Source organism: Lethenteron reissneri, chromosome 67, assembly GCF_015708825.2.
Source record: "Lethenteron reissneri isolate LAM-NWPU_2019-01 chromosome 67, ASM1570882v1, whole genome shotgun sequence".
Lineage (NCBI taxonomy): Eukaryota > Metazoa > Chordata > Hyperoartia > Petromyzontiformes > Petromyzontidae > Lethenteron > Lethenteron reissneri.
This window is the reverse complement of record NC_083845.1, coordinates 9043753-9068308: the sequence shown is the minus strand read 5'-3', so window position 1 is coordinate 9068308 and position 24556 is coordinate 9043753. Positions and strand designations below refer to the sequence as shown.

Below are 24556 nucleotides of genomic sequence, written 5' to 3'. Positions count from 1 at the left end.
TGGTTGATGGTGGTCTGTCGTGGTTGGTAGTGGTGATGGTGGTTGATGGTGGTTGATGGTGGTCGTGGTCGATAGTGGTTGATGGTGGTCTGTCGTGGTTGGTAGTGGTTGATGGTGGTTGATGGTGGTCGTGGTTGGTAGTGGTTGATGGTGGTTGATGGTGGTTGATGGTGGCCGTGGTTGATCGTGGTAGATCGTGGTAGTGGTTGGTTGTGGTTGATCGTGGTAGTGGTTGGTTGTGGTTCGTTGTGGTTGATGGTGGTTGATGGTGGTCATGGTTGTGGTTGGTAGTGGTTGTGGTTGATGGTGGTTGATGGTGGTCGTGGTTGATGGTGGTTGGTTGTGGTAGTGGTTGATGGTGGTTGATGGGTTGGTTGTGGTAGTGGTTGATGGTGGTTGATGGTGGTCGTGGTTGATGGTGGTTGGTTGTGGTAGTGGTTGATGGTGGTTGATGGTGGTCGTGGTTGATGGTGGTCGTGGTTGATGGTGGTTGATGATGGTCATGGTTGTGGTTGGTAGTGGTTGTGGTTGATGGTGGTCATGGTTGTGGTTGATGGTGGTTGATGGTGGATCGTGGTTGATGGTGGTTGATGATGGTTGATGGTGGTTGATGGTGGTTGATGATGGTTGATGGTGGTTGATGGTGGTTGATGGTGGTGGTGGTTGATGGTGGTTGATGGTGGTTGATGGTGGTCATGGTTGTGGTTGGTAGTGGTTGTGGTTGATGGTGGTTGATGGTGGTCATGGTTGTGGTTGGTAGTGGTTGTGGTTGATGGTGGTTGATGGTGGTTGATGGTGGTCATGGTTGTGGTTGGTAGTGGTTGTGGGTGGTTGATGGTGGTTGATGGTGGTCATGGTTGTGGTTGGTAGTGGTTGTGGTTGATGGTGGTTGATGGTGGTCATGGTTGTGGTTGGTGGTGGTTGTGGTTGATGGTGGTTGATGGTGGTCATGGTTGTGGTTGGTAGTGGTCGTGGTTGATGGTGGTTGATGGTGGTTGATGGTGGTTGATGGTGGTTGTGGTTGGTAGTGGTCGTAGTTGATGGTGGTTGGTTGTGGTAGTGGTTGATGGTGGTTGATGGTGGTCGTGGTTGATGGTGGTTGATTGTGGTTGTGGTTGATGGTGGTTGATGGTGGTTGGTTGTGGTAGTGGTTGATGGTGGTTGGTTGTGGTAGTGGTTGATGGTGGTTGATTGTGGTAGTGGTTGATGGTGCTTGATGGTCGTTGATGGCGGTCGTGGTCATGTCCACGCAGCTCGCGCTACGGCCACTGGCACGAGTCGCGTGGCGCCTCCGAGTACCGCAGCGGCCCCCGCCTCATCGTTCTTTGTGGGCGGCGTGGGCCTCAGCGAGACGCGCAGCGCCTTCGAGGTGTCGCAGGGTGGCACCAAGTGGGAGGTCGTCGTCGGTGAGCGGGGAGACGCGCCGCCCACAACACGCGCCCACGGGACTCGCCCAGGGACTCGGACACTCACCGACACTCACCGAGACTCACCGACACTCACCGACGGGACTCGCCGACACTCGCCGAGACTCACCGACGGGACTCGCGGACACTCACCGAGGACTCACCGACACTCACTGAGACTCACCGACGGGACTCGACCGAGGGACTCGGACACTCACCGAGACTCACCGACACTCACCGACGGGACTCCCCGACACTCACCTAAGACTCACAGACGGGACTCGCCGACACTCACCTAAGACTCACCGACACTCACCTAAGACTCACCGACACTCACCTAAGACTCACCGACACTCACCAATACTCACCAATACTCACCGACACTCGCCGGGACTCGCTGAGGGACTCACACAACACTCACCTAAGACTCACCGACACTCACCTAAGACTCACCGACACTCACTCACTCGCTGACACTCACCTAAGACTCGGCGACTCGACGGGACTCGCCGACACTCACCGTCATGCTCACCATCACGCTCACCGCTCTCAACGTCCTCACCGTCCCACCCTCACCGTCTTTGTCCTCACCACGCCCTCATCGTCACCCTCACCCTCACCGCCCTCACCCTCACCCACCGCCCTCACCCTCACCGTGCCCCTGGCCGTGCGTGTGCCCCCGCAGGCTCCACCCACCTGCTGACTCCACAGCGGTTCCTCTCCGACCTCCGCCACCCGGACTTCCGCCAGGGGTCACGCGTCTCCTTCGTCGGGGCCGGAGCCCCCGACAGCTGAAGCCCCCCCCCCAGACATCTCCCTCCCACCACCACCTCCACGACCCACCCTGACACCCAGACACCCTGACACACCACCCCAGGACCCCCGCGTCACTACCCCCCTGACCTCTTCCCCCGTGTCACGACCCCCCCCCCCCCGTGATCCCGAGCGCCGCCCGGCACCGCACGCTGCTGAGTGGAAGTGAGGCCTCGCCGTCGTCACCGCCGTCGTCACCGTCACGGCACCGTGCGCGCCACACACATGTTGGAGAATAAAGCCGTTGACGGCGTCGTCGTCGTGACGTCCTCGGCGGCGTCATCGGCGTCGTCATCGTGACGTCGTCTGCAGCGTCGTCATCGGCGTCGTCATCGTGACGTCGTCTGCAGCGACGTCATCGTGACGTCGTCATCGTGACGTCGGCGTCGTCATCGTGACGTCGTCGGCGGCGTCTTTGTTGCGACTTACTACTGCTACCATCATCACTACGAACACCATCATCGTCATCATTACTACTGCTACCATCATCACTACGAACACCATCATCACCATCACCACCATCCTCATCATCACCATCATCGTCATCATTACTACTGCTACCATCATCACTACGAACACCATCATCACCATCATCGTCATCATTACTACTGCTACCATCATCACTACGAACACCATCATCACCACCATCGTCATCATTACTACTGCTACCATCATCACTACGAACACCATCATCACCACCATCGTCATCATTACTACTGCTACCATCATCACTACGAACACCATCATCACCACCATCCTCGTCACCACCATCATCGTCATCATTACTACTGCTACCATCATCACTACGAACACCATCATTACCATCATCGTCATCATTACTACTGCTACCATCATCACTACTAACACCATCATCACCACCATCCTCGTCACCACCATCATCGTCATCATTACTACTGCTACCATCATCACTACGAACACCATCATCACCATCACCACCATCCTCATCATCACCATCATCGTCGTCATCATTACTACTGCTACCATCATCACTACGAACACCATCATCACCATCATCGTCATCATTACTACTGCTACCATCATCACTACGAACACCATCATCACCACCATCGTCATCATTACTACTGCTACCATCATCACTACGAACACCATCATCACCACCATCCTCGTCACCACCATCATCGTCATCATTACTACTGCTACCATCATCACTACGAACACCATCATTACCATCATCGTCATCATTACTACTGCTACCATCATCACTACTAACACCATCATCACCACCATCCTCGTCACCACCATCATCGTCATCATTACTACTGCTACCATCATCACTACGAACACCATCACCACCATCCTCATCACCATCATCATCGTCATCATTACTACTGCTACCATCATTACTGCTAACACCACCATCATCGTCATCATTAATACTGCTACCATTGCCACCATCACCACCATCATCATTACTACCATCATCATCATCACCACCACTATCATCGTTACTACTACCACCATCATCATCATCACCACACCAGCATCACCATCACCACCACCATCATCATTGTAGAGGTCATCACCGTCTTTCGTGTTTCGTTCACCGATGAGGTGTATGTCTGTGTGTGGGTGTCTGTGTGTCTCTGTGGGTCTGTGTCTGTGTGTTTGTGTGTCTGTGTCTGTGTGTGTCTGTGTGTCTGTGGGTGTCTGTGTCTGTGTGTGGGTGTCTGTGTGTTTGTGTGTGGGTATCTGTGTGTCTGTGTTTGTGTGTGGGTGTCTGTGTGTCTGTGTGGGTGTCTGTGTATCCGTGTGGGTGTCTGTGTGTGTGTCTGTGTGGGTTACTGTGTGTTTGTGTGTGTCTGTGTGTGTGTGTTCACGCCTGTGTGTGTATGTACCCACGTCTGTGTGTGTGTGTGTACCCACGTCTGTGTGTGTGTGTACCCACGTGTGTGTGTGTACCCACGTCTTTTTGTGTGTGTACCCACATCTGTGTGTACCCACATCTGTGTGTGTGTGTGTACCCACGTCTGTGTGTGTGTGTACCCACGTCTGTCTGTGTGTGTGTGTACCCACGTCTGTGTGTGTGTGTGTACCCACGTCTGTCTGTGTGTGTGTGAGCTGTGGCGTAGTGGTTAGCGCTACGCTGCGCTCCGAACCCGACGACCCGAGTTCGATTCCCGCTCACGGCCAACACAAGTGACGATTATCTGAACCGGTCCTGGGCCTCCCCTAGGTCGACTCAGCCTCGAATGAGTACCTGATACGGTGTGTAGTAAACATCGCCGCTGGGGAGACAAAGGCGGCCGGGCGTGGTGCTGGCCACCCACCCCCTCGAGTGCCGTGCCGGCCTTCATAGGTGCTCGCTAACAGCACTTGCCCCGAAAAGTTTGCTAAAGGCTATACGGGGGATCTTTGTCTTTATGTGTTTGCGTACACCTTTGCATGCGTGTGTTGTGTGTGCGCGCGCGCGCGCGCGTTTCGGCATGAGTGTGTCGTGCGTACACACGTGTATGTGTGTCGCGTGTGTAATATGTGTGTAGGTGTGTGTATGTGTGTGTGTCTGTGTGTGTATATGTGTGTATGTGTGTGTGTGCATGTGTGTGCGTGTATGTGTGTGTGTAGGTGTGTGTGTGTATGTGTGTGTGTATGTGTGTGTGTATGTGTGTATGTGTGTGCACGTGCGCGTGCTGCATGCGCCGAGGCGGTGCCGATGGTCTCTCCCGCGTGCCCCCCCCCCCCCCCGTGTGCCCCCCCCCCCCCGAGCTATGCACGCGCGAGTCGCCTCGTGTCGTCGTCGTCGTCGTGGTGATCGTCGTGGTCGTCGTCGTGTTTCGTGTCCCCCTCCTCCTCCTCCTCGTCGTGTCTCGTCGTGAGCCAGGGCGCATGCAGCACGAGCCCTGCTGTGACGTCAGTGTCGCCGCCGCCGCCGTCCAAAAGCCGTCGACGATTTCCACTTTGTGTTGACTGTCCCCAGGCAGGTCCCGCGCCGAGCCACGACCGCTCGCAGGCGACCTCGTGAAAAGGAGCCCCGTGATACGAATGCGCGTTGGTTATACGAAACTCGTGGAGACGCACAGAGACCCAGAGACTTTGTGTAGAACCACAGAGACCCACAGAGACCCCAAAGACTCTGTGTAGAACCATAGAGACCCACAGAGACCCACAGAGACCCAGAGACTCTGTGTAGAACCAGAGACCCACAGAGACCTTGTGTAGAACCAGAGACACAGAAACCCACAGACTTTGTGTAGAACCATAGAGACCCACAGAGACCCAGAGACTCTGTGTAGAACCATAGAGACCCACAGAGACCCAGAGACTTTGTGTAGAACCAGAGACCCACAGAGACCCACAGAGACCCATAGACTAATGTAGAACCATAGAGACTCACAGAGACCCACAGAGATTTTGTGTAGAACCATAGAGACCCACAGAGACCCACAGACTTTGTGTAGAACCATAGAAACTCACAGAGACCCATAGACTTTGTGTAGAACCATAGAGACCCACGGAGACCCAGAGACTCTGTGTAGAACCATAGAGACCCACAGAGACTTCGTGTAGAACCAGAGACCCACAGAGATTCACAGAGACTGTGTAGAACCAGAGACACACAGAGACCCAGAGACTTTGTGTAGAACCATAGAGACCCACACAGACCCAGATACTCTGTGTAGAACCAGAGACCCGCAGAAACCCACAGAGACCCACAGAGACCCAGATATACTTTGTGTAGAACCAGAGACCCACAGAGACCCAGAGAGACTTTGTGTAGAACCAGAGACCCACAGAGACTTTGTGTAGAACCATAGAGACCCAGAGAGACCCATATTAACACTAAACTATTATTGTTTTACCAGGTAAGGCCCACTTTAGCTATAACGCCCTTGTTCAATAACCACCTGGCCACAAATGAGGGCAAAACGAATTGACGTATCGTGTGTCAATGTACAGCAGCCAAATCCTCTAAACGTGCGTGTGGTGTTTCTCAAAGTGGAGGGGGGAAACCCGGAGGACCCAGGGAGAACACGCAAACTCCAAATATACAACAGGCGCTGTCAGGGTCGGGGTCGAACGCACGACCTCCTGCAGACCAGGCGAGGGAGTTAACATCTCCCAGCCGCCGTGGCGAGGTCCTTCAGCTCGGCCCCGGCCCCCTGACCCTCCAGACTGCCTCAACCCTCGCCCTGACGCCAGCCTCGACGTCAAACCCGGCCCCTGACCCCCTACACCCAGGGCACAATACAACGCAGAGCCATAGCCCTGAACCCACACCCTGCCCCTGTCCCTGCTGCGGCGGCGGCGTGGCTGCGAGTGACTTAGCTGTGTGACTTGTTCCCGCTGGTGGTGAGAGTGTAGACTTCAAGATGTCGCGTTCCCGTGGCGATGAGACCGTTCCGATGCCGATAGCGACGGTAATTTGGCACATTGCACGCTGACTGCCCCTACTGGACCCAGTAAAACCCCCTTACTCGGCCTCACGGGCACCGCGCCACGACTCGTGTGATTCATTGTCGTGGCTTTGTGAGAGGGGCGGGGGGGCGACGTGATGACTCGAGACCGCGACACCTCTTGATGAGCACGCCTGGGCTACGCACGGGACAACACGGACAGACATACACCCCTCGGAGCGATTGTGAGTGGGACCCCTGGGAGGGATTGTAAGTGGGAGCTCTGGGAGGGATTGTAAGTGGGAGCTCTGGGAGGGATTGTAAGTGGGATGCATGGGAGGGATTGTAAGTGGGAGCTCTGGGAGGGATTGTAAGTGGGAGCTCTGGGAGGGATTGTAAGTGGGAGCTCTGGGAGGGATTGTTAGTGGGATGCATGGGAGGGATTGTAAGTGGGATGCATGGGAGGGATTGTAAGTGGGAGCTCTGGGAGGGATTGTAAGTGGGAGCTCTGGGAGGGATTGTGAGTGGGATGCATGGGAGGGATTGTAAGTGGGAGCTCTGGGAGGGATTGCAAGTGGGAGCTCTGGGAGGGATTGTGAGTGGGACAACCCCTAACCCCAAAACATCCCTAACCCTCTAACCATTAATACCAATCGCATAACACTATCCCTAAATCTTCTTGGTTCTTTCGGTAAAGTCACGTAGAGGGGAAGTAATAAAATAATAAAAATAAAACATAATAAAACAATTCTCACGACGTTTCGGCCACAACGCAAGCAGCCGTCCTCAGGTGAAGAATGAGTCAATGCCAAGCTAGGAGCTTATATATAAGCTGCGTTGGAGGTGGAAGAAAGAGCGCCTTAACAAAAGAATGTGCATATGAAGAGGAATTTAGCATATACATGGAAAATGCGTAGGAGGTGGGCGGGGGGGTTTCAAAGTCATATTATGCCCATGCATTATGCAGGATCAACAGCACCAAGGGGGGGTGCAGGGATTAGCAGTAACAAAGGAAAGGAATGTTAATGATATGTAGCTGCAGTTACTCAACAACCACGTAGAAAACTAAAGTATAAACTACATAAAAAACTAAAGTATAAATTGCATAGCACCATCAGTATACTTACTATACTCTACACTAAGCTGAGTTACTAACAGCAAGTAATACATTACAATTCTACGTCATAAAAATTATATAATATGCTTCCATCTAAACTTTATTCTATTGTATCACACGAGCATATACCGTACTATATACTGCCAACATTAAATTATATACTGTATTGCTGTAAACCAACCTATACCTTATACATTTAATATAACACTATGTATTATTCTACCCACCCTAATGTGTGGGGAAACCAAACGACATGTCTCGGACCGCATCCGTGAACATAAAGCTGACCTGAAACACAGTAGGACAAACACCTCAGCCGTGGCAGATCACTGTTACAACTCAGTGGGCTCACATGATATTGACTTCTCCAAGACAGAGGTTCTCTGCAAGCCATCTGGCTATCATGAGAGATTCGTTCATGAGGCGATCCAAATATACAAACACAGAGACAATTTTAACCGAGAAGATGGATTCTGGCTTAGCAATCATTGGAAGGACGTAATAAACCATTTCGACACACATTAGGGTGGGTAGAATAATACATAGTGTTATATTAAATGTATAAGGTATAGGTTGGTTTACAGCAATACAGTATATAATTTAATGTTGGCAGTATATAGTACGGTATATGCTCGTGTGATACAATAGAATAAAGTTTAGATGGAAGCATATTATATAATTTTTATGACGTAGAATTGTAATGTATTACTTGCTGTTAGTAACTCAGCTTAGTGTAGAGTATAGTAAGTATACTGATGGTGCTATGCAATTTATACTTTAGTTTTTTATGTAGTTTATACTTTAGTTTTCTACGTGGTTGTTGAGTAACTGCAGCTACATATCATTAACATTCCTTTCCTTTGTTACTGCTAATCCCTGCACCCCCCCTTGGTGCTGTTGATCCTGCATAATGCATGGGCATAATATGACTTTGAAACCCCCCCGCCCACCTCCTACGCATTTCCCATGTATATGCTAAATTCCTCTTCATATGCACATTCTTTTGTTAAGGCGCTCTTTCTTCCACCTCCAACGCAGCTTATATATAAGCTCCTAGCTTGGCATTGACTCATTCTTCACCTGAGAACGGCTGCTTGCGTTGTGGCCGAAACGTCGTGAGAATTGTTTTATTATGTTTTATTTTTATTATTGTATTACTTCCCCTCTACGTGACTTTACCGAAAGAACCAAGAAGATGAATCCCTGCAGTCACGAAAGCTTTAAATCGAAAACTATCCCTAAACCCTTTAACCCTAACCCCCGAACTCTAAACCCTAACCCTCTAACCCGCACCCTGAACCCTCTAACGCCAACCCCCTAACCCCTAACCCTTAAACTCTAACCACTAACTCCATAACCACTAACCGCTAACCCTTAAACTCTAACCCCTAACCACAAACCCTCTAACCGTGCATACTGTATATGGCCACTCCGGACCACGCGGGCCCGCTGCTCTGACCCAGGCTTTAAGTGACCCCTCGTCACGTGACCCGACTCCACAACCGTCAACTCAAAAACGGGCGGCCCGCGTGCGTCACGTGACCCCCCCCCCTTCTCTCCGCCTTCACACCACGACTGCTGCAGTTTAACACGTGGTCGCAGTGTAACACGTGGTCGCAGTGTAATACGTGGTTGGCGGCTTTCGCGACAAATATCACCCATAAGAGGTTTTTGTGAGGTTAGATCGCGTAAATATACGCGTGTCGTTTAACCCTCCACCACCCGACACAGCCAACTCGTAAGGGTTGTCACGTAAACCTCACCTGGCGCTTCTCAAAAGATGCAGAGATTCAAAGTAAATGCCACGCAGTTAAAGTAACTCATCACATTAGGTCACGTAAAGCTAATCAAATACTACATAAAGCTCGTGAATTATTGCTAAAACAGAGAGAATACAGCGCACTAGAAGTTAACTAAGTCACATTTATAAAGCACCAATGTCCTTACACGTAAACATTAGTAACAGTGTCTCTGCAATATAATCGACACAATTACACAGCAATCAGCTGATAATGTATTTAACAAAACTAACACGACCGAAATGAACAAATTTGCTAGACTAACGAACAACTCTCAACCAGTGGCGGCTCCTGCAAAATCTCTCAGGGGGGGCAAATGTCTGGATGATTGATAAGGATAAGGTCCACCCATGCAATGGATAAATTAACAGCTTAAGCATGTAAAGGCAACTTCACTTCTTTAATATTAATGAAAAATAAAGGGACTCTTACAATACATCTTGTTTGTTTCTATACTCACTATTAAAACAAACCACTCAAGTTTATTTTATTAAAGATTCCACTAGGTGGCCACAAATTATATTGTTGGATGAAACGTGCTTACGTATGATGACGTAAGCACGTTAGGGCGAGCCCTCCCGGAAGCCATAGAGAATGCATTGCAGCGCCCCCGTTCGAAAAAAAAAACATCTTTGAATGTAAGTCTATGGGGCCACTCGGGGCGATTCTCAGCTGGAGGGAAATCGCCCAAAAAGAGGCGGTACTCCACAGAACGTGACATGACGCTGATTGGACTATATCCAGAGGCACAGTGACGGCTAGCGTGACTCTGTGGTTGAATGACATTGGTGGTGCGTCGCCCAATCGCCCTAATGAAGAAACCGCCCCTGCTCTCAACTAAAAATGAACATTTTATAAACAAACGGTTAACAGGACTAACATTTACTTATCCAACGATATGGTTCAGTCCTGTCTCAAGGCCTTAACTTTGCAGTTGCCCCCACGTACAAATCCCTGTCGATGAGATAATTGCTGAAATGGAATCATCTTTATTCTTTGGTTCTTTCGTATAAAGATAAAATAATAAATTAAATAATAGCATACGACGTTTCGATTGCAACACAAGCAATCATCATCAGGTATAATGAAATAGCAACATTAAATCTAACCAGAAAACTATAGACAGACATATAAGCAGACAGATATCACCAAGATACATAGAGAGAGCAACACAGGTACAGAGAGGGGGGATCGTCTCTGTGGGGTGGCCTTAAATAGACAGAGGGGGGCGGAGGCAGAGAGAGGGAGGGGTTAGAGAAAAAATGTACATGTTAGTGAGTACGAAGAGACGCGTAGTAAAGTACAATACACTACACAACTATACTATACACTAGTGCTGTACTAGTTTACAACACTATACACTACACTATACACTACTATACACTACACTATACACCAGTGGCGGCTCCTGCAAAATCTCTCAGGGGGGGCAAATGTCTGGATGATTGATAAGGATAAGGTCCACCCATGCAATGGATAAATTAACAGCTTAAGCATGTAAAGGCAACTTCACTTCTTTAATATTAATGAAAAATAAAGTGACTCTTACAATACATCTTGTTTGTTTCTATACTCACTATTAAAACAAACCACTTAAGTTTCTTTTATTAAAGATTCCACTAGGTGGCGACAAATTATATTGTTGGATGAAACGTGCTTACGTATGATGACGTAAGCACGTATGATGACGTAAGCACGTTAGTGCGAGCCCTCCCGGAAGCCATAGAGAATGCATTGCAGCGCCCCCGTTCGAAAAAAAACATCTTTGAATGTAAGTCTATGGGACCACTCAGGGCGATTCTCAGCTGGAGGGAAATCGCCCAAAAAGAGGCGGTACTCCACAGAACGTAGCATGACGCTGATTGGACTATATCCAGAGGCACAGTGACGGCTAGCGTGACTCTGTGGTTGAATGACATTGGTGGTGCGTCGCCCAATCGCCCTAATGAAGAAACCGACCCTGCTATACACTACTATACACTACACAGTGTTAGTCTATGGGCAGTGTTGAGTCTATGGGCAGTGTTGAGTCTATGGGCAGTGTTGAGTCTATGGGCAGTGTTGAGTCTATGGGCAGTGTTTAGTCTATGGGCAGTGTTGAGTCTATGGGCAGTGTTTAATCTATGGGCAGTTTTGAGTCTATGGTGCAGTGTGTACGTATGAACATATTTCGCACCGCACGTAGCCCACCGTGCTAACCCCGACTAACACGAGGCACACAAATGTAAAGACGAGAGAGAGAGAGAGACCATTCCCCAGTCGAGTTGATTTTTTTTATTCATAAAATCCACGCACGCGTGCACGCGCAAGGACTTCACTGGTACAGCAGCAGCGGCGGCGGCAGCAGCAGCCTCCCAAAGCGACGAGTCGCAGACTTCGGAAAAAACCCACAACGTGCCGCCAAGACACAGACGAGAACCGTTCCAGATCGGACACGGCGGAGGCGGTGGGGGCAGGGCACCCCCCCACCCCAAACCCACCCCCTAGTCACAATCACAGCAGCAGGCAGTGCAAATGGTACATACCCCCCCCCCCCCACCCAATACCCACCCAGCCCGCACATTCGCTTGCGAAGCAATGGACAAATGAATGAATGGACGAATCGATGCCCGAAAGACACCGGCAGAATAGCAATCTGCGTGGGTATCTCTCCCCCCCCCTACCCACCCCGAGCGGTACAGCCGCTGCAGCCTTGCAGCACGGCAGCCGCAGCCTTGCAGCCTGCAGCATGCGGCTGCAGCACGGCAGCTGCAGCCTTGCAGCGCGGCAGCCGCAGCCTTGCAGCGCGGCAGGCGCAGCCTTGCAGCCTGCAGCATGCGGCTGCAGCACGGCAGCCGCAGCCTTGCAGCACGGCAGGCGCAGCCTTGCAGCACGGCAGCTGCAAGGCTGCAGCAGAGCCGCTAGAGTGATTCCCCCCCCCCCCCCACACACTGCCAGAGGCGCGGTGGCGAGCGCAAGGATCGGTCCCCGTGCCCACCCGTTGCTCGTACGTCGAGAGAGCTGGAGAACGACTCCTCAGTGTCGGGGCAGAGGTGGCGGCTCGAGGCCACGTGCACGTGGCCTCGAGCCGTCAACCCTCGCTGCTGCTGCCGCCGCACTCCGCCGTGCTGGATTACAGCTGCAGCCACGTGCAGCACCGCCACGCGGCTAGTCACGCGGCTAGTCACACGATTCACCTCGACATGCTCCCCCCCCGACCTCCCCCCCCAGCAAGGACGGCTGTCGAGGCCTATCGTATTGTGGAGTGAGTTGTTGTTGTTGAGTTAGCAGGCCTGACACAAGCCGTTACTCCACCATCAACCGCTTGCTGTACGCCATGCTGCACGGAGACGATCGATTCTTGAACTCACGACTCAGAGTAATTCTTTTAACAAATGCACAAGGGGTTGTACGCATCGCCTACCACAACGTGCAGCGTCTTCGTGCCAACAGTGACGTCACCCATGCCGCGTGACCTCCACCTTGTGACCTCACCCATGCCGCATGACGTCACCCATGCCACGTGACTCCACCTTGTGACCTCTCACCCATGCCGCGTGACCCTACCTTGTGCCCTATTAATCACAGGCCACACGTACAGCGCCACCGTCCCATTACATGAAGGGCTCCACCAAACGGTCCCCGCCACCTTTGCTTGCATTCCACGCAATGTGCAGCAGAGCGCAAAGCCATGCAAGTCATTTCACGTCATCATCCGTTCACAGAGTCATTCCGTGTGCTCGGTCACGGCGACCTGGATTCCCGGATACACGGCCAGCCCATCGGCTGCGAACACTCGGCATCCCAGGATGGGCTCGGCCCTCTCAAGAGAACACGCCTGCCTCTCAACATACTGGGGGTTCACTCAGGGTCAGGGTGGGCCCTGTATGTTAGCAGCGGGATACCGCGTGCCCTCGGACAAGACGGGAGTGGATAAACCGCAGCCATAATGACGTCAGGTTGTAGCAATGCGCCACCGCCACACGGCATCCGCTCGCTCTCGTCGAGAGGACGACTCGGAGGTGCGAGGCCGAACCACAGACAAGGCAGCAGACGCACAACAAGCCGGCGCCAACAATCGCCCAAGCTCTGCGGCCTTCTGTATGCGGTGTTATCGGCCAATTGATGGAGTGTTTATACGCGTGGGAGGAAACCAGAGCACCCGGAAAAAAGACCCGCGCGTGTGAAGGGGTAAACACTCGACCCCATGCAGACAGAACGGGGTTGAGCGCACATCGTTGCTGAACCGCCATCTCCAGGCAGAGCCAAGTGACGACTCCTGCTTGACGCCCAAGGGGAAGGGAGTTTCACACAGCCACCTGTGCGCGGTGATCCACCACCAGCCCCCGCCCCCCACCGCTGCCGCTGCCTCCACATCTCTAGATCAGACAGTGCGGCGCACGCCGCTTGCGGCCTAACGGCCACCGCCGCCGCCACCCCCCCTGCCGCCGCCCGGCTAAACCACGGCGTCCCCCGCACACTGCGGGGTGTCTCTGCAGCAACCAAGCGTAGAAGGCGCAAAGCCCCGAAGCCCACAAACGCAACGGGCGCGCAGCAGAGCGCCGCTTGGCCCTCGTCATTAAGGGCCGCGTCCCCTCCACACGCCGCTGCGCTGGGGGGAGCGCGGCCCCGAGGTGCCGGTGGCCTTTGGGCGCCGGCGGGGATAGCCCCCCGGGTGCCGGTGGGGATGGCCCCCGCGCGCCGACAGGGCCCCAAGCTCCCTCGCGGACGCTTTGGCGTTGGCTGCGGACGGTCCAGAATTGGCGCGGGTTTTTCCCAGTGGGTTTCGAGCGCCGCATTTTTAAGGTGTGCTACGTGTCACACACGCACATATATATACACACACAGCGATTGCTTTTACGGTATACATTCAGAGCAATGTAAAGAACAGTACGAGCTGTAAAATGAGGCAGAATTTGGTGTTCATGAAAATAATGGGAGTTTGTAGGGGAACAAAAATTGATATACAGAGGGCAACCCACCTCCACCCGCCCCACTAAATTACTCCGGTATTGAGGACACGCTGCATTACTCTGGGTCGGGGACACGGCCGGTCGAACGGCATGCACCACGCGCAGCGCCTTGCAAGCTCACGGCTCACGGCACACGTGCGAGCCTATCCCACCAAATGCGTGCAAAGAATTGAACAGCGCTGCCACCCACCACAAGAACGCGTTGGGGTCATCTCTCAGCCCTGCCTGCACGCGTTGCGGGCACTGGACACACCCAACACCCCAGTGACCGCTCGCCTGGATACACGGACGGGTACCGGTCAACGCAGGAAGTCGGCATTTCAGAGGCGACCCGCTTCGATACAATCCCCCAAGCGCCAGCGGCAGACAACAACGGCGCACATTCCTTAAACCCCGACCCCCCCGCCCCGTGCCCTCCCAACTACCTCGGACCACCCAGCGGAGGCTTCGCGGATAGTCGAGCGGCAGGTCGTGCACGGTGGGGTAAAGCGTGGGTACCGCCTGCATGCCGGCCGGGAGGAGTCAACGCAGATGAGGAGCGGGAAAGGCGGAAAGCGGCCGCGGCGCCGAGCCGGCACTACCGACGATTGCCAAGGCTCTGCCGTCCTCTATGCACGAAGGTGGTTTAATGAGAGTTTATACACGTGGGAGGAGATGGGAGCGGTCGGACAAAAGAACCCACACAGACCCCGTGCGTGCGAGGGGTGGGGGAACACACCCGTTAGAGATGGGACACATGGAGATTCAGCCACATTCTGCCGTTACCACCATTCTCCTGGCGAGCCGGGGAAGTGGGGGGGGGGGGGGGTTCGGCTCCCGAGCGCTCCCCTCCTCCTCCTCCTCCGGCAGTCGAGGGGCGAGGAAAGGAGCGCCTTTCCACCGGCGGCGTGGCGCGAGATTCCAGGCACTAGCGCCTTCGACGTGCCGGCGCTCGCGAGCCCACCCCCCCTCCTCCCCCGCCGACTCCGCACCGCCGGGGGAGGGGAAGGGACGGGTGAGGGAGGGCAGCGAGGGAGGTGCGGAGGCTGTCGGCCTCAGCAGATGGTGTCCGTGTTGAACGCGAGTTGAGCCTACGGCGAGACGGAGGGGGGTTGGGGGGGGGAGCCAGTGGGAGAATGAGGAGGGAAGGTCCTCTTGAGGCTCCCGACGTGCGATGGTCCCTCGCTTGTGCGCTTAACTGGCGGTACGGAGTCTGGCGAGTGGCTGGTCAGGGCAATGTTCGTTTGCATATTTTAGTTGCGGATGGTAGCACGAGCACTGGTTTGTGGGCATTAACCCCCTGTGGTCAAATTTTCTCCAGGGTGAGAACATCTTGCCACGGTGGCTAGGAGATGTTAACTACCTCGCCTGGTGTACAGGAGGTCGTGGGCCCGATCCCCACCCGGACGCCTGCTGCTGTATATTTGGAGCTTGCATGTGGTCCCCGTAAATTTTTCTCCAGGTCCTCTGGTTTTTCCCTCCACATTTAGAATCGACGTTTAGAGTATTTGGCTGCTGCTAATCATCCTTGGCCAGGTCGCTTCAGAAAAATATCTACATAGCTCAGTGGGCCTCACTTTGTAAATTTAAAATAGTTTAGTTCGTTAACAAGTGGTACGGAAGCTGGTGGGTGGCTATCAGGCCAACATGCATTTGCATATTTTTTTGAGAACGTTAATATAATGAGCTCCGAGAATATAATTTTTTCCCCTTTTTTCTGGCAACAAAAAAACACCTTTTACAAGGAATCATGTCTGCATTAACCACAATGTTTGTGGTCAGAATGCAACAAAAAAAAACTGATATCTGCATTGTCTTTGAAACTGATTGGTCCACACCAGAGACAGCTTTCTTTTGAACCTCGTCTCAAATGGTGTTAGGACACCAAAAGGCATACAGCACAAAGACAATCCACTATCAGAGTAATGCGAGCTCGGGTGAGCATCTACATCATAGGACCTCCTTTGTTGCCTGAAAAAAAGGGGAAAAAAACTATTCTCATATTTTGGTACTGGCAAAGGAGGTCCCATGATATAATGAGCTCTGGTTTGGACATTATCATTAACCCCTTGCGGGCAGCGAGTCCGGTTTTCTCCACGGTAAGTCCCTAACAGCACAGCACCACTTTACACGCGAGTCTCACTCGAGTCGGATCAAGTCTACGGGAGGTACCGCGACCCCCATGCTACGCACGGGACGGGCGGACAAACGAACGAACAGAACCGATGGGATGAACGAGGTGGTAACTTGCCAACCCGCCCATTGCTGGACGTCCAGATTCCTCCTACAGTCTACATACAGATTCCGATTCATGAAGGCCGTCAACCTCAGCGAGAAAGCGTTGGTAAAGTAGAAATAAGAATGATAATAAGCAGACCTCTGGTCGCTACACAGCTGAATGAATCCCACGCTCACCCTGTCCTCCTCGAAGCTCACGAGGCCGTCCTCGTCGCCGCTGACCAGCTGCTCGTCATCGCCGGCGCACGGCCCGGCCCTCTCCTCCTCCTCCTCCTCGTCGTCATCGCCGCGCCGCTGCCGCCGTGGCGCTTCCCGGATGAGCGCCTGCAGCTCCGCCGAGCGGGCGGTGCCGCGGCACAGCCAGGCCGGCGCCGGCGGCGGGCAGGCCGGCGACAACGGTGGGCAGCACGGGGGGCAGCAGGGGGGGCAGCACGGGGGGCAGCAGGGTAGGCAGCCTGCGGCGCCGCGGCCCGGCGCGACGGGGCCCGAGCCGCTCTCCTGCTGCTCGAGATTGTCGCTCTGCTTCTTGGCGAAGTTCACGAACACCTGCGGGTCGCAACCGCACCGCACCGTGACCACCGCACCGTGACCACCGCACCGTGACCACCGCACCGTGACCACCGCACCGTGACCACCGCACCGTGACCACCGCACCGTGACCACCGCACCGTGACCACTACGGCGCCGTAACCGTACCGCACAGTGACATTCCAAGCTCACCCGCCCTCTGCTGACTTTTGTCAGGATCTCAGCGAAACGGCCTCAGCGTCCCCGACACGGCCGTCGTGCACTCCCCGCGAGAGAGCGACACACACACACACTCTCACGTTGTCGAGCGTGGTCTGGCTGACGGAGTAGTCCTCCACGCCCAGCACGTCCAGCACCTGCTCCATCTTGGTGAAGACCGCGGCGAGCGACAGGGTCTCCGACTTGAGCTGGTACTGCACCTTGGTGTGGTGCCTCTCCTGCACACGCGCCGCGTGGGTATCACACACACCGCACACACCACACACGCGCGGGTATCACACACACACACACACAGCACACACCGCAAGTATCACACACACACCGCACACGCGCGGGTATCTCACACACACACACACAGCACACACCGCAAGTATCACACACACACCGCACACGCGCGGGTATCACACACACACACACACAGCACACACCGCAAGTATCACACACACACCGCACACGCGCGGGTATCTCACACACACACACACCGCACACGCGCGGGTATCACACACACACCGCACACGTGTGGGAATAGAAGATCAGATGTTGGAAAGCAGCCGTGCCATGGGAAGGCAGCAGCCACCACCCAGTGAGGACCCGGTGCGACCAACAATTGGGTCTCCGTGCGAGTCTACGCTTCTCCACGCGGGTCTACGGCTCTACTCTGAAGGTCGCCGTCACCTTGAGCACGGCGTCGGGGAAGCTGCGGCTGAAGAATCGCAGCACCTCCTTGACGTGCAGCGTGGAGCGCGTGCGGATCGTGATCATGTAGCCGTCGCCAAACCTGCATCGTGGGGGGGGGGGGGGGGGGGGGAGGGTGGAGACACGGCACGCAACAAAATCGTCGCCATTATGGTTGTCATCGCCGTCATCGTCATCCGCCGCTGTGCAATGTCCTGGCTAAAACCGGGAGGGGGGTTTGGTGGGCTGCCCACCTGTTCTTCAGGTGCTGGATACTGCCCAGACACTTGAAGTGACCGTTCACCATGATGGCCAGCCTGGTGCAGAGGGCCTCGCACTCCTCCATGCTGCGAGGAGGGGGGGTGGGTGGCAGGGGAGAGACGGGAGCAATCAAGCGAGTGGGTGATTCAGCTGTGGATTTGAGCTCAGCGCTGTGCAGAGACAGTGAGTGGGCGAGTGAGTGAGCGGGCGGGCGAGCGAGTGAGCGAGCAAATGAGGGAGCGATTCCGCTACGCGCAAGACGGAGACAGGGCAGGGGGGTGGGGTGAGCACCTGTGGGAGGTGAGCACCACGGAGCGGCCCGTCTTGATGATGTCCAGGATGAGGTTCCACAGGAAGCGCCGCGCCTTCGGGTCCATGCCCGTCGTCGGCTCATCCTGCCACGAGACGGCACGGGAGATCGTCTCGCGAGCATCTCAGCCGGGAGGGGGGAGGGGGGTCGCTCCCCCCTCGTGTGCCTCGTGGTTTGCGTCCGCAAAGACGTCATCGTTTCAGAAGCTGTCAGTGGACCTGATAGCACTATATACCAGCTAAGGCACCGCTGAGCTGTGTGGCTCTTTTTCAGAAGCGACCTGGTCACATGATAGCTCCACTAAAATGGCTTGTCATCCATAAGAGTTAGATCGCGTAAATATATAAATGTGTCGTTAAACCCGCCACCACCCGACACAGCCAACTAGTTTAACACGTAGTAAGCCTCCATGTTAAACTGGCTTACCATCGTCGTGTGGAAATTTATAGCAGCCAAACACACTGAACGCATGAAGTTGATTCTACATGTGGGGGGGGAGACCAGAGGACCCGGATAAAATTCCACGCGACCACGGGGAGATGGAAACACGCAAACTCCAAATATACAGCGGACGTCATGGTGTGGATTGAACCCACGACATCCTGCGCACTCGGCCAGGTGGTTGACATCTCGCCACCGCGGCGCTTGCTTTATTAATTTATTTCCTTTTAAAACCGGATTCGGCCGAGGTGGCCCACTGAGCCAATACAGCTGAGATCCTGGGTGCGAGCCAGGTTAATAATGCTGTCGATGCTGTTGAGGGCGGCAGTCATGATGATGATGGTGGTGGTAGTCTTAGTAACATTAGCTGTGGCGGTGACGGTGGTGACGATGGCGGCAGTGCTGTGGCACCAGGAAGATGAGGGGCGGGTATCCGATGAGCGCGATGGCGGTAGACAGCTTGCGCTTATTGCCGCCGCTGTAGGTGCCGGCCGGTTTGTCCGCGTAGCTCGTCAAGCCCAGCTTCTGCAGGGCCCAGTTCACTACCTGCACACTCGCACACACAAAGACAAACACACGCCGTGTAGCCTTCACGGACTTTTGGGGAAAGTGCTGTTAGCGAGCACCTATGAAGGCCGGCACGGCACACGAAGGAGTGGGTGGCCAGCACCCCGCCCGGCCGCCTTTGTTTCCCTTGTGGCGATATTTACACACCGCACCAGGTAGTCATTTGAGGCCGAGCCGATCTAGGGGAGGCCCATGACCGGTTCGAATATTTGCCACTGTTGTTGGCCGTGAGCGGGAATCGAACGCTGGTCACTGGGTTTGTAACGTGGCGCGCTAACTGCTACACTACCTGCACACACACACAAAGACAAGATCACCGGCACAGCCTTAACACTGTTGGGGCAAGTGCTGTTAGTGAGTAGCACCTGTGAAGGCCGGCACGGCACATCGTCCCACCCATACAGTAAGTTTTTGCAACAAACTCTCCGCGCGACTTCTGTTGATAGAATCTGATCATAGCGTCCCCTCCAATAGCGCATCCCACATCACACACACGATAGCCAGGGTCTCTATACATTTGTTGATACAATACAAACGGGGATTTGATTTACGATCGTTTATTGGGTTAGGCCACTACCTAACGATCTGGCTAAAATTCGTGTCATCAAAGCCCTCCACCAGCCAGCACAGCCTAACAAATCTAATTTCCACGTGGTGCTCTCGCGGTTGTGTTTGTATGTAGCACCTCCATGGCACCATACGTAGGTAACTGTGCTAATCGGAGGTGTGGCACATTTTTATATTTTATATTTGTTTCAGGCTCGTCCTGATGATGGTCGACACAGTTCAAACATGCGTCATATCTCGGTGACTTTGACGACTGTGACGATGGTAATGACGACGATGACGGTGGTGACATTGACGACAATGGTGGTGATGTTGACGACAATGATGACGCTGACGATGGCGATGATAACGATGTTGACAACAACGACGATGATGCCGCAGTCTCACCCTCTTCTCGTCCCTCCAGGGGATGCCGCGCAGGCGTGTGTACAGCTCCAGGTGCTCGCGCGCAGTCAGCTCGTCGAAGAGCGCGTCGAACTGCGGGCAGTAGCCGATGGTCTGCTGCACCTTGTGCTGGTCGCGCAGCACGCTGGGAACATAGGGCACAGCAGCAGCAATGTTAACAATCAGTATCGTCATCATCAGCAGCAGCAATGTTAACAATCAGTATCGTCATTATCAGCAGCAGCAGCAGCAGAACATAGGGCACAGCAGCAGCATCAGCAGCAGCAATGTTAACAAGCAGTATCGTCATCATCAGCAATAGCAGCAAGATCTTTATGATCATCAGCAGATGCACATCGTAGCAAACAGAGCAGTAGCAGCATTACCAGCAGTGTGGTGGAGGCCGTGAGGAGTAGGAGCCTACCTAGGGCCTTTGAAGAAGGCCTCCTAACCTACTTCCTGCTGTGATGGAGTTGATGGCTCACGGAGAGATCAGATCGTGGGGCGTGGGGCGGTGAGGTGTAGGCGGTGATGAGGAGGGGCCCACCTATGGCCGTTGAGGAAGGCCTCCTCTAGCGCCTGCTGTGATGGGGTTGGTAGCTCACGGAGAGATCTGATCGTGTGGCGTGGCGGTGCAGTGGAGGAGGGTCCTCACCTGTGGCCGTTGAGGAAGGCTTCCCCCCCCGTGACGCTGGCGTCTCCCGTCAGCATCTTGAACGTGGTCGTTTTGCCGGCGCCGTTCACTCCCAGGAGGCCGAAGCACTCGCCGGGCCGCACGCCCACGCACAACCGGTCCACGGCCAGGATGCGGCCCATCTTGCGCGAGTGGTACACCTGGACGGGAGTCCACGGCATTCGTAACAACGATGATAACAACAACAGCAATCTCAGCATTTTCCATTTTACAAAAAGTCGCCGCATGAACACCGAGCATCTCGATAGCGCCTCCTTACATCACCCGAGGACGCCCCTCCCCTTGGAAGGGGTCGCTGCCTTAATGGCAGGGGTACGTACGTATGTGTGTATGTTGAACTTATTTCGCACCGTACTAGGCCAACCGTGCTTAAATCGGAGGTGCGGGGCAAGGATAATAAACTAATAAACAACAACAAGCAGTCCTAACGAAATAAGTTTTCACAAACCAACCACCGGTCACACCACCACTCGCTAGGGGCAAGACGCCATGACAGACGAAGCCGGCGCTCTGCGGTCTGCCAGTCAGAGGGGGGCGGGCAGGGCGGGGTAGGGGGGGGCACACGGGGCGAGAGGCCGGAGGTTGCGCACGGAGAGGGGGGGGACGCGTTGAGGAGGAGCTACCTTGGTGAGGTTGTCCACCTTGAGGACGTCGCAGTCGGCGTCGCCCCTCAGCACGCGCCTCCTCTCCGCGGAGACGTCCACGTCCTCCCGCTCCACGGGCTGGCTGCTCACAGGCACGCGCCTGCAAGACAACGGTCCCCCCCAATTCACCTTGACAGGCCGTTGGTGCGAGTGCCGTCAGCGAGGAGTTGCGGCGCCTGTGAAAGCCGACGTGCCGCACGAGGAGGGGAGGGGGGCCCTCTCCCCCAGTGGCGATGTTTACACGTCGTACCGGGTACTAATTTGAGGCCGAGCCGACCTAGGGGAGGTCCAGGACCGGTTCAAATCATCGAAAGGCCCACTGAGCAATGTAGCTTTTTTTCAAAAGCGACATGCCACAAATGATCGCTCAACGAAGCGGCTTTTCGCCACGTCGAAATTTGGAATGTTTCTAAATTCTGTCCGGCCGAACAGAATCCGCTTGGGCATGCGGTGGCTGGGCATGCGGGCTTCACGACCCAGGTTACCTGGATTAACGTGCAGCCCCGTTGCCCGGGTAACGTGCGTGACAGACCCCTCACCTGGGCTTGCGCAGGAAGTTGTACTGGCACATGACGGTGATGAAGAAGCCCACGACTCCCTCCACCGCCATGGCGACGAGGCTGCGGGTGATGATGTCCCACTTGAAGGGGGACTTGGCCTTGTCGGCCTGACCTGAGAGCACACACACACACACACACAAGGGTCATGCACGCACACACACACACACCACACAGAGGGGTCACGCACACACACACAGGGGTCACGCACACACACACACAGGGGTCGCGCACACACACACACACAGAGGGGTCGCGCACACACACACACACAGAGGGGTCGCGCACACACACACACACACAGAGGGGTCGCACACACACACACACAGTGGTCACGCACACACACACACACAGTGGTCACGCACACACACACACACAGGGGTCGCGCACACACACACACACAGGGGTCGCACACACACACACAGGGGTCGCACACACACACGGGTCAGAGACATTGAGCCGGCACCAATAAACATCTGGGTCCGAGCCCTGGGTCTGGCGTTCTCTCCCTCTCTCTTTCACAGGGGGTGGGGGGGGGTCATAATGGCCAGGTCAGAGACGCTGAGCCAACACCTCTGAGATTCTTGGGTTCAAGACTTGGGTCTGGGTGTATCGATCAGTGGTTCACAGTGGCCGTTGTCACTGTGCCAGCACCGGTGAAATCTCGGTTTGAGCGTTGGTGTGCGGGTTTCTCGTCTCCCACCCCCCGGCCATTGTTGAAGCCCCTTGTGGCGGCAGTGGTGGCGCACGCACCGATCTTGATGTAGTACTCGTTGATGTACTCGTTGTAGGCCAGGTCCATGAGTCCGTGGCCCAGGTTGTAGTTGGGGAAGATGAGGAAGATGGTCTTGAGGTATTCGTTCACGGCCTTCAGGTCCTGCTCACGACAAAAAGACAAAGATTTCCCCCGTGTAGCCTGCAACAGACTGTTTGGGTCAAGGGCTGTAAAGCGAGCAGCACCTATGAAGGCTGGCACACGGCACACAAGGGGGTGGGTGGCCAACCCAATGCCCGGCCATCTTCGTCTCCCCAGCGGCGATGTTTACACACAGCACCAGGTACACATTTGAGGCCGAGTCGACCTAGGGGTTGGGCCAGGACCGGTTCAAATAATCGTCACTGGTGTTGGCCATGAACGGAAATCGAACTCGTGACACTGGGTTCGTAGTGCAGCGTGCTCACCGCGACACACCCGCTCCCCATCCTGCTCATGACAAAACAACAGCAGCAGCAACAGCACACTTGAGACTGTTCATCAGAACACAGTGGTGGCTACGATGCCGAGCACGGCGTGGCCTGGAATGCCGCACCGTGGAGGCAGCAGCGAGGGTTGGTGGATCACCGCACAAATGTAGCCCTTCCCGTGGGTAGGCGTCGAGGAAGAGCTGTACCCTTGTTCTGCCATATCACCCTACTCTCCTCTATGCAATCTCCTGCCTCTCCCCCTCTCATCTCACTCTTTTCCCCTCTACGACCTCTCATCTCATTCGACTCCGCTCCACGCACTCTCCTGCCTCTCCCCTCTCGTCTCTCTCTACACCCCTCCACACACAATCATAGGCAGCAGAGCAGAAGAGGACAACAATCTCAATGCTGGGCTTCAACAGGGGCAGGGAGTGGATGGGCGCGGATGGCCGGGGTAGGCGAGCCTTGGACAGTAGGTGCAGCAGAGGCGGGGAAGAAACGGCGGGGGGCAGCGGCGCCCTCACCTTGTCATGCTCGAAGAGCTGCAGCATGAAGGTGGCGACGGTGGCCGTGATGCCGATGAAGAGGTTGATGACGATGAGGAAGACGTAGGCCGTGCTGGGAACGTCGAACCAGAACGACGCCGGGTACATGATGGGGGTGATGGACCAGCTGTGTGCACGCACGCAAAGATCTCCCATGTAGCCTTGACAGACCGTCAGGGCAAGTGCCGTTAGACAGCATCAGAACAGCACAGCAGACGAGGGAGTGGCGGCCAGCACCACGCCCAGCTGCCTTTGTATCCCTAGTGCTGATGCTTACAGGTCGCACCAGGTACGTACACACA

General features: G+C 54.7%; 2 protein-coding genes across 3 annotated transcripts in view; one reads left to right on the top strand and one right to left on the bottom strand.

The window, feature by feature from the left end:
* The window catches only part of LOC133360139 (syntaxin-binding protein 2-like), a 3698-nt gene extending 1490 nt beyond the window's left edge, over nucleotides 1-2208 (top strand). The window contains exons 2-3 of the mRNA XM_061578726.1: nucleotides 1254-1406; nucleotides 2092-2208. Of these exons, the coding sequence (XP_061434710.1) occupies nucleotides 1254-1406; nucleotides 2092-2201 (263 nt within the window). The 3' untranslated portion in view covers nucleotides 2202-2208. The remainder of the gene's footprint in view (nucleotides 1-1253; nucleotides 1407-2091) is intronic.
* A 10027-nt stretch (nucleotides 2209-12235) lies between these two features.
* The window catches only part of LOC133360233 (ATP-binding cassette sub-family A member 2-like), a 56809-nt gene continuing 44488 nt past the window's right edge, over nucleotides 12236-24556 (bottom strand). For both annotated transcript variants that reach the window (XM_061578871.1, XM_061578872.1), the window contains exons 38-50: nucleotides 24234-24381; nucleotides 23278-23401; nucleotides 22507-22639; nucleotides 21947-22067; nucleotides 21285-21463; nucleotides 20633-20774; nucleotides 19523-19657; nucleotides 18652-18755; nucleotides 18354-18446; nucleotides 18100-18202; nucleotides 17505-17642; nucleotides 16855-17223; nucleotides 12236-15530 (exon numbers count right to left, since the gene is read on the bottom strand). In XM_061578871.1, coding sequence (XP_061434855.1) covers nucleotides 15495-15530; nucleotides 16855-17223; nucleotides 17505-17642; nucleotides 18100-18202; nucleotides 18354-18446; nucleotides 18652-18755; nucleotides 19523-19657; nucleotides 20633-20774; nucleotides 21285-21463; nucleotides 21947-22067; nucleotides 22507-22639; nucleotides 23278-23401; nucleotides 24234-24381 — 1825 coding nt within the window. In that variant the 3' untranslated portion in view covers nucleotides 12236-15494. The remainder of the gene's footprint in view (nucleotides 15531-16854; nucleotides 17224-17504; nucleotides 17643-18099; nucleotides 18203-18353; nucleotides 18447-18651; nucleotides 18756-19522; nucleotides 19658-20632; nucleotides 20775-21284; nucleotides 21464-21946; nucleotides 22068-22506; nucleotides 22640-23277; nucleotides 23402-24233; nucleotides 24382-24556) is intronic.